General features: G+C 43.8%; 2 protein-coding genes across 2 annotated transcripts; both read left to right on the top strand.

Moving 5' to 3' along the window:
- Positions 1–7,333: 7,333 nt before the first annotated feature.
- On the top strand, positions 7,334–8,123 carry VC83_04280 (uncharacterized protein). The gene has a single exon (XM_024467915.1). It carries the CDS (start codon positions 7,436–7,438, stop codon positions 7,994–7,996), a length of 561 nt encoding a protein of 186 aa, XP_024324549.1. The 5' UTR covers positions 7,334–7,435; the 3' UTR covers positions 7,997–8,123.
- A 1,854-nt stretch (positions 8,124–9,977) lies between these two features.
- VC83_04281 (uncharacterized protein) lies at positions 9,978–11,661 on the top strand (the record flags this gene model as incomplete). Its single annotated transcript, XM_024467916.1, has 3 exons — positions 9,978–10,032; positions 10,399–10,685; positions 11,212–11,661. 3 exons carry the CDS (start codon positions 9,978–9,980, stop codon positions 11,659–11,661), a joined length of 792 nt encoding a protein of 263 aa, XP_024324548.1.
- Between the last annotated feature and the right edge of the window lie 703 nt (positions 11,662–12,364).

A 12,364-nucleotide genomic window follows, 5' to 3' on the forward strand; every position in this document is an offset into this window, starting at 1 on the left:
CCGTCGTTTCTTATGTGGATTCCCTCCGAAATTGATATATGATTCGTCTGAGAAAATAAAAATTGATCCAGCTTCAAGTTCGGATAGTGCCCATTTGCAGAATTTCCATCGTACTGAAGGAATGATATTATCCAAGTAGGGCTTGAGGCAGATGTTTTTCCGTACAATAGGTTGTGGAATTTCAACACTTGAGTGATTCTTTGCAACTCGTTCGACAATTGATCGTGCGTAGGGTAGATTTTCCTTATTAATAACTTGTTGAAAAGTGTCAAATGGATTTGCAAGTAGCAAAGATTGTATGCGTAGTGACTCTTCAGAATCCTTTTGAATTGTCTGTGGTCTTCCGCTTCGTGGCTTTGATTCGAGGTGTTGGAGAAGGTTGTGAATTTCAGTATTCCCTGCCCTTTTAACAGTTTGGTGCCATATATATGCAATAGAGTCAGCTGAGATTCCAAGCTTCTTTTCAATCTCTCCATATGATGCGTTCATGTATACACGCAAGGTAATAAATTGCAGCACGTAGTGGTATTGAGATTTCAGCCATTGTTGAGCATTACTTCATTGCTTCATTCACTCTCATATTCTACGTGTGTACATTTTCTACGCGTGTACTCGGGTACAAGTACATGGTGCTTGATAGATTCCTACAATCTAATTTGCTGTTGTGCACAGACCCTGTGGAAACTTTTGGGCCGCACGAGTAGAATTGGTCACAGATAGCCTCATCTCCCTAGTTGGTGAGTGTTGCATGCTGTTAAAACTTATCAGTGTATGCAACTGCTAACCCTATCTGCTTAAGAGCCTAGAGTGCCCTAACTGCATTTCATTGCTCATCGATCTCTCTGAAGTTTGCTTTAAGTTGTTTAATGAGTCTGCCCTAGGATACGAAAATCTCCTTCATTCCTTAGCTGGCTTAGGTGTTGTATGTTCCTTCTAACGTTTGATGGGTCATGTAGTTGGCAAGATAATTAGAGATACATTCTAAGGCTGGTCCTTGTAAGAGGGCCACAGCCTATAGGATCTGTTCTACTTCTTAGGTGAAGTGTTTGGCATTAAACACCATCCATAGCTATGTTTAGGTGAGGAAACTATTTAGCTACTTACGATCCCCATGAAAGGTATTAGGGAATGCAACCTTAAGCTTGTCTAAGGGATGAGCCTGTATGGCTTTGATGGCTAGCTTCCCCTTTGTTATGACATTCGATCTAGTATTGTTTCTAGCCATGTTGCTTTGTGTGTAAGCTAGTACCTCATAGAAGTGGTGCTTAAAGTGTAACGCTACTTCCTATCTAATAGGATACATAGAGGTTTCTTATGTAAGGTTGACTTGACAGAGGAGGCAGGGGATTAAACACAAAGGCTTTCTAAGTAACACGTTACAGTCTTGTAAAGAATACTATATTGAGTTGAGCACGAAGCTCCTATCTAAGGGAATACTATCTACTTATATAGTGGTGTCGTGCCTTATAGGTAATCTGGATAGTTTATGGATAGCTAGATAATCTAGATAGTTAATAGATAGCTCAACTATCTAATATCCACTAGTTTCTGCAACTATCCACTAGCCTAGTCACGCTACAGCCTAGCCCCGCTAGCCCTGTGACTTCGTAGGTCACGTTACCAATCCTAGTTCCACTAGCCCTGTAACTGACGTCACGTTACCAATCCTAGTTCCACTAGCCCTGTAACTGACGTCACGTTACCATAGCCATAACACCTTGGTTATAGCATCAGCCTGTCCCTCAACCTTCAACTAGTAGTTCTTAAGGTCTGCCTTCCTATAACCATTAGCCTTCTTGTCTTCCCTCTACATCACTTCTTAAATAACATCATCTTCTTCCTCCTTAGTTTCCTAAGCCATGTGTTATTGTCCTAATGCACATATGCCCTACTGTCTACTCTAATGCTAAGGTTTTGCTCAACAACACTTACATAGACTCCATCTCTAACACTGTTTCTTGGTTACTATAATGATTACTATATGTTGACTACTTTCATAATAAGCTCTGCCTAATTCCAACCTAAATATATGTTAGCTGATTACTATAAATATTACTATGATGCTATTAACCTGTATGCTCACCATATAGTTCTTGTAATGCAAGAACAGAGTGTTCTAATTGGCTAGTTTCAGATATATAGTGTGTGATTATGCCGAGAATTATAAGGCAGTTAGGAGAAGTCTAGAGGTCAACTGTAAAGTGGGCTTTTAAGAGAGCTGATTGTACGTCACATTTGATTTGTTGCTTTTGAGCCTTGTATGTACAAATGTCTAGGTCTGTATTATTAGAATAGAGTTTGGTAGCTAATTATCGATCTCTAGATTAAGGTAGTAGAGTAATGCCCTAAATTCCAATAGTGTTGCTATATAGAAAGGGACTCTACAAGTTGTAATCCATCGTACCTATATGTAATGGTGGGTGCACCAGATGTGAGAATCTAGCCACCCAAGGAAGGGATGATTTTACTAAGACAGCACACTGTCTTAGGAAAAAGAGCCAAAGGGTTGTAGCTTAGACTATTCCACAATGCAGCAATCAGGTGTAAGATATAGTGGAGTGGTTTAGACAAGTTGTAACAAATGTTGAGTCTGAGAACTCAGGGATAAGTCAGAGGTTAGCACCTCACTGACTTTTCAGAAACAAGGAGTAACAAGATCAATGCTTGGAAGCTTGGAAAAGATGTGGAAGTATGTGATAGTCGATTTACTGTATTGTCTGCTTGCCCTTTCTTAAGGAAAGGGCAATCCTATTTATGCTAAAGGAGTGTAGTTCTCTCATTTTCCAAGACTTTCCATAACTAACCAGGCTTGGTAACTGTAGTCAACGTAAGAGAATCCCATAGAACCATCTCCTAGGTTCCTAGCCTATAGGAAGTGAAAGGAGGTCCAAGGTCAGAGTACCCCTATAGACAAATTATGTCATAACTTAACCAATCTTGTGGGTAACTAAGGAGCGATGACGTGTAATGAATTATAGAGGGCTGTAGAAGCTTTTGGAGCTATCGTTCATGTTCCTAGCCCTCTAGTTGATAGAGATATGTAGCAATCGTTGAGTAGTATTGCTCTTGTTGTTGGTGTGACAAGCCAAAATATGTATAGTGACTTGTAGATTTGAGGAGGAGATTTCTAAGTTTACTCTTGAGTTTGATAGCAAACTGAGTGCAACGAATGTCAGTATGACACTATAGCCACTTAACAACTAGTGTCTAAGGTTTGAGTTGTAATAGTAGAGAGACAGTGGCATTTATAATTCGCATTCTTAGCTTTATCAAAAGCATTAGCGATACTGCTTTGAATTAGGGTAGTTTGAGATTCCTAAGTAGAGGATATATCAATGTCGTGTTCTTTTAGGTGCCTTGTAATAATCTTCGTTCCACTAGCCTTAAGATACTCCTTTAGACAGTATCTACAACGCCATATTAACCTGCCCTAGTGGTTATGAATGATATTGTAGTGGCTAACAATGTGATAGGGGGGCAACTATGTCATTCGCTTCATCTACGAGAATTGTAAAGTTAAGGCATTTAACTCTGTCTACTAGTATCTTGTTATAGCTATGGTAACGTGACTTATGGTTATAGGGTAGGTAGGTCAATCCTTCAAGATATACTCGCTATTGCTCAAAGGCAATGACAATGGCTATTAGCTCCTTGTCGTAGATGTCATAGTTGAGCTCTATAGGTGATAGTTTTCTAGAGTAATATGCAACTGGTTTAAGCTTTCCGTCTTTGTCTAGTTGACTTAGACATGCTCTAATCCACAGCCTATGCTAACCCCACAAGCTGTACATCAAGCTATACAATGTCTGATTAAGTTCATAGAATCTAGGAATAGTGGCATAAAGGATGTAGTAGTGTATTTACAGTCCCTTAAGAAGTTTAAGAGAGAGTTGGGGCTTATAGCTGCCAATTCTAAGGCATAGAGAACTTTAGATAGGTGGTTTATGTAAATAGCCTAGTTTTCTATAGATGTCACGTGAAATTCAATATCTTAATATTTACGCTATCTTAATATTATTTATAGGAGCCGAGCTATTGACTTAACAGATTATGACTGTATCTACTAGATAGTTCGGATAGTTAGATAGTTCTAACTATCCCAACTATCTAACTATCTACTAGATGAGTCATGCTACTACAGCCTAGCCTTGTGACTATAAATCATGTTACTACTACCCTATATAGGTATAGACAGATTATAAGAATCTCATATACTTCACCATAACTAAGGTTTTAACCATAGACAAGTCTGATATGCAGAGACACTCGCAGCCTACAACTTCACGATTACATATCGCAACGGCTCTAAGAATGCAAGAGCTGATGCTCTTAGAAGACATTAGCCCTAGAAGAAAAACCTAGAGCCATATTAAAGAAAACAGACGTAGGAATGCAATACCACACGCAAAGACAGGACGTGTTACAACTGCAGCAGGACAGGCCACCTATCGAAGGAATGCCTGAGTCAGACTGACTACATTAGCCCTAGAAGAAAAACCTAGAGCCATATTAAAGAAAACAGACATAGGAATGCAATACCACAAGTTACTAGCCACAATCTCTACTATAGAGAACTCAGAGGTGGAAGAAAGACTTAAGAAAGCTTATGTAACAGATGAATGTGCAAAGTTAGTCTTAACTAAAACCAAAGGCGACTTCGCCATTAATAAACAAGGATTGATCCAATTCAAAGGATTAGTATATGTCCTAAACTAAATGAGATGCCTACTAATGTAAGAACAACACTTGCTACTAGCACATAGCCATTAGGGAGTAATACGCGAACAAATCACCTAACATTACTATTTCCTAGGTATAAGAAAGCAGGTGGAAACAATGGTAAGAGAGTGCAACATTTACAGCAAATCGAAATCCAATAGGCACTTGCCCTATAGACAGCTCAAGTCAACACTAGTACTAAATAGAGCATGAAAATCTATAGCTTTAGACTTTATCATCAAGCTACTACACTCTTAGGACCTGTTAACAGGAGTAGAAAATTGTTACAATGGTCATAGAGGTCATGATGCTAGTCTAGGTAAAGTAAGCTAGATTGAATCTAAAGAGAGAAGAAGAAGAAAGGAAGGCAGGTAAGGCTTCCCTCATTATATACAGCTGTTCGCTTAGCAATCCCTTGTAACCTTTATGGCTACCATAGCTGCCTGTTCCCATAGTTGCTAGCAGCTGTGAGCTGTGATCATAACAAGAACCACAGAACAAAAGCTTTATTACTTGATTCTTATACAAGTCACCATTATCCTCCCTTTGCTATTCTTGTAGACACCATATATACCCCTTTACATTTCCATCTCATCTCACACACATTTTACAACCACTTATGTCAGAATTTTCCAACTGTATAAGCATTAGCACAAAGTTGCCATTTAAGCAGCACAGAAGTTTGATCTACAACATGATATCTCTTCATTCATGCGAGATCTTCCATAGATTAGAGCATACTTTCAAACCTCAAACTGGAATGTAGCCTATAAATAGTGTAGTTTCTCTTGCAAAAATCCAGAAATACTCAAAGCCATTATAAGAGGATGAAACACAACCTTTGCTACCTATGTTAAAGAATTTAGAGAAGCAACTTCAAGTATAGAAAGATAAGTTTACTCCATTGTTAAGTAGCCCGTCAAAACAGTAATTTCATACTTCATTGCAAGGGATAGAGGGAGTATTAGCAGAGTTTGATTATTCTATGCTACAAGGACAAGTTCAACGGAGTCAAAATTGCAAAAGCAGAAGCCATCGTACACTTCAATTTAGGGGTGCTTTAACTACAGCTCATGTACATGCTAGGATTCATCAAAGGGCATACAAGGAGGTTGACAAGCAAGAGAAGCAAGTTGCTAGAATAGCAAAGGTAGAAGCACCACAAGCAAAGAAGGCTTTACATCAAGCTAGGATTAAAGCACGGAAGAGAGAGCAAGGGCGAAAGAAGGAGGTTGCACGGCTTCTTCGAGTAAAATAGTTTATACCAATTAAGCTCTTGACTCCCATTCTTGATCTAGAGGCACAAGCAAAGGCACAAGCAATGGCAGAAGCAGAAGCACAAGCAGAATCAGAAGGGGTAGTTGGGCAAATAGAGGTAGTAGATATGGTAGGAGATGATGGTTCTGATGAAAGTGATGAGGAGAGTGTAGTTTTCACGTTGTAGAATAAATGAGAAGAAATACCTTTCTATATAATTTTCTATGTGAAGATACCTACTTATTTGCCCTAAGAGGGGACACTTGCTTACCAGGGGACACTTGCTTACCAGGGGACACTTGCTTACCAGGGGACACTTGCTTACCAGGGGACACTTGCTTACCAGGGGACACTTGCTTACCAGGGGACACTTGCTTACCAGGGGACACTTGCTTACCAGGGGACACTTGCTTACCAGGGGACACTTGCTTACCAGGGGACACTTGCTTACCAGGGGACACTTGCTTACCAGGGGACACTTGCTTACCAGGGACACTTGCTTACCAGGGGACACTTGCTTACCAGGGGACACTCGCTTCCTCCGACTGTGAGCGAAGCGAACAGGCGGTCCTGACGATGATGTCTTTCCACCGTAAACCTTTGCTCTTCAGGCACATCAGCTTATCGTCTTATTGCTCCTCATATCTGAGGCGCCCACGCTTTCTCTGCTTCTGCAGGGCTGGCCGTGACCTCTTTGCATGAGATGCGCAAACCGGGGAATGGGCTGATCCTCCAACTGATTCCCCGCTAGACGTGGAATTTGATATGTGGAGACCGATTGATAGTCTGAACGAATCCGTTAACTCCATGATGCAGCCTATTTTCCCCCGGCCTTTTTATTTTTATCTATGCCTGTTGTACATGTGCTTGTTTTGCTTGCTTCTCTTCCTTTGGTGGATCATTACACCCGGCCCCTCCCGCCCCTCCCGCCACTCCCGCCCTTCCCGCCCCTCCCGCCGCCTGTCATATTCCACGCCAAGCAGAGCCTTGCGACGCTAAGGTCCATGGAGCACTCAAAGGGAAGGTGACCTCACTTCATAGAACCAGCTCGCATCTAACCAGGAGCCTACCCGCTGATGTCGACAGCGGTTATTTTTATATCTTTATGATTTGGAATTTGCCAATTAACCGGACACTCAAGGTCGGCCAACTTCCCGATTAGGCCAGCCTTTCGGGCCGTCCCGCTAATTACAGGTTCCTCCTGGCAGCCTTCTCGTATTTTTAAAGGCATGTTCTGATTCGACCCCGTTCATATTCAGACAGATAATTAAGTTGCAAAGTTCTATGAATAGATACCTGAGCAGAAATCGTGTATGTTTTGGACCAGCTTTTCATTCTGCTCGAGTATATAAACCTCCTCTCCACCTCCCCTTGGCCCTCTTGCTATTAACACTTCATCACTCTTCATTACTGAGTCTAATCATCTCATTGAGCCGGAAATTTCTGTACACTTTCTAAAATGCTTGCAAAGCCTCTCCTCATCCTCGGCCTGATGGCCATTGCCTCCTCATTCCAAATCCCGCAGGGAGCGACAGACGGAGTCTACCGGGCCTACATTAACGAATCTGGCGATGAAGTCCACGAGCTGATTCCAGCTGGCGCCATAGACATCTCGCCTAGGGTACCAATGAAGCATGATGCTCTTTCTGCCGGGCTTGCAAAGCGTGGCGAAGCTTGGTGTGGATGTGGTTTTGGAATGGACCACGGAAGCTGTGATGGGGCAAACAACGCTCTTTCCAAACAACTCAACAATGGGGGCATCATCAATGGCGGGATGTCCTTCTATTCCGTTGTGGGCAGTTCCGTTGCATTTTTGTGCAATCGAGATTCATTTCCCGCACAAGTGTTCTCGGGCACTGTTGTTATCGGCGCTCGGCAGGTTACGGCGGCTTGCGGTTATTACATTGCTGGAACCTGGCGTGTCGATGGGTTTAAGGCTATGGATTATGGGTACATGAACTGGAACAACGGCCTTAATATCTGTGGCAATGCTGAAAATTCTCACCAGCACCACTGTTGATAGGGTAATGATGCGACAGAGGGCAGCACGGCGACGAGAGCTTTCGGTTGTTGTATAGAGTTCTCTCCTAGAGTTTTAGCTCGGCCAGCCGTTCGCGGGTTTATATTCTTACAGTCTATATAACGTGGACCTTTTAATAGTTAAAAGGTCTAACTTACTAAATTAACAAAGTGATTAAAAAAGAATACACATTTTCATACTTAACATACAGTGGGTTAGGGTTCATACCTTGCGCCAGTGGCTAGAGAAGTTAGCAACCTCACCCACCTGTCCAAGGACACTTCATATGTTCAAGGACGAAACCAAGATGAATGCTGGCCCCAATTATAGCGGGTGATGTACGCGTTGTTTCCACTCCTCATGAGGAAGACACAATATCCGCGGTGTATCGGTGATGCAGCTATGTGCATGGAGGAAAGAACGTTCTCATACTGTCGACCAGCAGTAATGAATGACCACTTTAACCGCGAGCACCTGGATACGATGAAGACCATGTAGCGAGATAGCTTCATCGTCTGTGATCACCCGAAATGCAGGCAGGCGGATCTGATGTTGAAGAGTCTTGACCATTTTCGGAACCATGTAGCACGGGTTCACGGTACCTCACTCAGGCCTGTTGGGGGAAACGAACATTCCCGTGCATTACGATGGGCTCTTACACCTGAAATGACAAGTTTTCATCTGGGGGATTGTCGAGCTCCCCAGTTAGCTCTCGAGCCAAGCAGTAGCACCAGACTATTGGAAGCCACCGATTTAGGCCAGCTGAGCCCTGGAAGCTCGGCTCGTCAGGACTTTGGGGTTTCTCTAGGGCTACAAATAGCGTATGTAGGCCCGTAGATTAGGTAGTAATTCAATTTGATCGATATTACATTTTACTGTACTCTACTGTGAAGCTTCTGCTCTGTTGCCCGAAGAGACTAGAGGGATTTAGCTGCCTGACCTTCGGGCTTTTAACCAAGGCCGGAAGAAGAAGGTGCCACATAGTGGCTTGGCACCTCCTTCTTCCGGCCTTGCTTAAAAGCCCGAATGTTAGAGGTGGCTTTCAAAAGTTTTGTCCTACGCTAATAACGCCACAATTGATAATTTAATTTATACTAAGTTATTCAATCTGCCCGCCCCTCCCTGTACTCGTCTCCGCCTTAAGTTCAATGACCTTCTGTATATGCCGAGGAATCCTCTTAATCCACGCTTGGATTTGAGATGTGGAAGATCTTCCTAGCAGCCCTCCCATGCCCGTATTGCCTCTGCCCGGCTTTTAGGTGCCCCTTTCCGTGTAGTCCGTCGCTTCATCTATAGCCAACATGGCTCAATTGTGTTAAGGTCGTGATGCACTTGAGCACTAGGCCAGGACCCGCGGTTAAATGAATTTGTTCAAAAAGGTGGTGTGGCGCGCGTTTGTGGCTGAGAAACGCCTTAAACGCTGCTCGTAGACCCTCAGATCCCGTCGCGGTTAGCATCTATTGAACAATATCCGTAGGATTCGTAGAGTAGCGTAGCCGTAGAATAGGGGTAGGATCCGTAGCAGTAGGTAGAGAATATAAACCGTAAATGCAGTCACGAAGCAGTAGGGCCCGAAGCGATAATTTTGTAAAGCATGTTTTTATAATTGAAGCTATTCTAAGTACTATATATACTGTTACGGGTGTGCCTATTCGTGGTTCGGATCCTAAAACCCTCCTGGTTTCGGTTCGTTCCCTGGAGCTTCAGAATCGAAGCTTTAGAATCGGAAGATCCAGGATCCGGAGGATCACGAAGCTGGCTGACACAGCTTCGGTATCAGGGCCCTGATCCCTGCTTCCGGGCCGAGGATTCAACAGCATCTCTCACCTTCGATCCTCCAACATTCTGCCCGCCGACCGTGTCAGCGCGAAGTTGTCATGTGAACGCTCTATGTCTTTCCCTGCATGATATTTCCATAGATGGAGTCCAGTTCATCTCGCATAGTCTAATCCCTTGGCTACCAGATCCTCGTCCTCTCGCCATGGCCAACCTCTCCAGAGGCCATCAGAAGCAAACCAATAAGGGACGGGTTGAATGTGTTTCGCGATTCATTCAAATCTTTGTGTGAGAAGCTTGAGATATCTACTTCCGTGGCCGGATTGCAATACATTGGCCATGAAGGTACGTACAGTGGACTGCACATTGTTCTCACTTAGGTCTTCAAAATCTAGCACTTGATCTTATATCCGCCTTGCAAATTCTCCCTGCCTCTCGTATATTACGGTCTAGCACTGGCAACATAAATTTCTTCAGCGGGTCTTTCAAGGCTTAATTCGGCTGTCAATAGCGACGACTTCAATATCAAACAAGTTACACCACTATTAACAGCCGTGATCAGTAATGAATCCGACGATATCATCTGGGACAAAGCCTATGTCGCTGTAACTGAATCTGCACCACAGGCCCGCTGGTCCAACGCTACAAGCAGTATTGTCAACTCCTCGGCTGCCTTCGACACGCCCTTACGATCCAGCTCGGCTTCTCAGAGGGGAATCGAGCACACGATGAAGTCGACCAGCGAATCCTTGAAGAGCTCACAGGGTGCGTCTACAACGGTGTTGGGGGGTTCATTGAGAGATATTTCGAAGGAAAGATCTGGATGAACAACACCGAGAGATATCTACAAAAATTCGAGACACCAATAATGCTGAAGGTCACTGGAGCGGGTGGCCAGAGCCTTCAGCCCAAGGTTCCTTTTTTGAGTGGTTCATGAAGTTCCAGGACACTGTTCTCAGTGGACTTGACCGCCGGTATTACACATCAGCAAACAAAGTGCTGAGTGTAACGCTGACTTCTAAACGATAGAAGACACAGAGGTTTCTTGCGTAAGGTTGACTTGACAGAGGAGGCAGGGGATTAGACACAAAGGCTTTCCAAGTAACACGTTACAGTATTGTAAAGAATACTATATTGAGTTGAGCACGAAGCTCCTATCTAAGGAAATACTATCTACTTATATAGTGGCATCGTGCCAAAGGGATATCCGTGGGTAACATAGATAACATAATATCCATGATATCCAATGTTATCCATCACCTGATATTCTGTGGATCCCTGTGGATAACATGGATAACATAATATCCAAGATATCCAATGTTATCCATCACATGACATTCCATGGATTGCCGTGGATAACATGGATAACATAATATCCATGATATCCAATGTTATCCATCACGTGAGGTTGCAGCCGTAAGCGCTAGCCATAGCACTAGCACTTAGCCGTAACACTGAGAGGCTCTGAGGCAGATTGCAAGCTTGACATTTTCCTCAGCCCTGCCAACGTTGCCCTACTGAACGGCGAGCATGACTGGTCAAATGTACTCGTCATTGGGCCTCATGAGGATGGGTCTACAAAAACACTATTACAGTTGGCAGGCTACGCGCGGGAAGTGTTGGGAAGTCAACCGGATCGGCGATTTGTGCCTGGCTTTACCATCTGCGGAAGCGTGATGCGGCTTTGGGTGTTTCATAGATCTGGCCCATACAGCTCCGAGAAATTTGACATCCACAAAGAGCCAGAGTGGTTCGTTCAGGTTATTGCTGGCTATGCGCTGATGACGGATGCAGAGTTGGGATTAAATACATTTATCAGGCGCGATGGTGATACATACATCATCACACAAGGCTGCAGGGTCCAGCCAAGTTCTCTGGGGAAGATCTAGAAGCAGCAAGGGTCGCCTGACAGGTTTAGGAATCAGCACAAGCAGCACCATGATCTCCTCTTCTGGGCAGAAATGGAAAAAGAGGAGCAGCATTTATGTGAGGAGGAGGGACGACAACGCGAAGCAGCCGAGGCGGAATCTCAGTCAAAGAACCTCATCGAGTATCTCAAAGCTTGCATACCTTCTCGCTTGCACCCAATATCTTCTGAGTTGGGGGCTTGGTGCCGGGTTGGCGCTTGGCGGCCTAGGCGGTATCGCTGCCCCTTATCCCGGGCACGGAGTGAGAATTCCACAATACATGACGGATCAGAATCAAAATAAGAACATTCTCCAACCAATGGAGATTCAAGGAAGCCATAGATAGCGGAGGCATGGGGAAAGGAACTGTAGCTGATGTTGTAGTCAGTAAGCCATCTCTTCCCCCAGTGTAAACAAAGGCAGGCCAGTATGGTGTGGTTGCTAGAACAGGCCAGAAAGCCTCAGCCTGATGTTTATATTTCTTGTTGCTGCTATCCTGGGCCAGCTGTAATGGTGGGTGAACCAGATGTGAGAATCTAGCCACCCAAGGAAGGGATGAATTTACTAAGACAACACACTGTCTTAGAAAACAGAGCCAAAGGGTTGTAGCTTAGACTATTCCACAACGCAGCAATCAGGTGTGTGATGTAGTGAAGTGGTTCAGACAAGTTGCAACAAATGTTGA

Source organism: Pseudogymnoascus destructans (assembly GCF_001641265.1).
Source record: "Pseudogymnoascus destructans isolate 20631-21 unplaced genomic scaffold scaffold_9, whole genome shotgun sequence".
In the NCBI taxonomy this organism is placed as follows: domain Eukaryota; kingdom Fungi; phylum Ascomycota; class Leotiomycetes; order Thelebolales; family Thelebolaceae; genus Pseudogymnoascus; species Pseudogymnoascus destructans.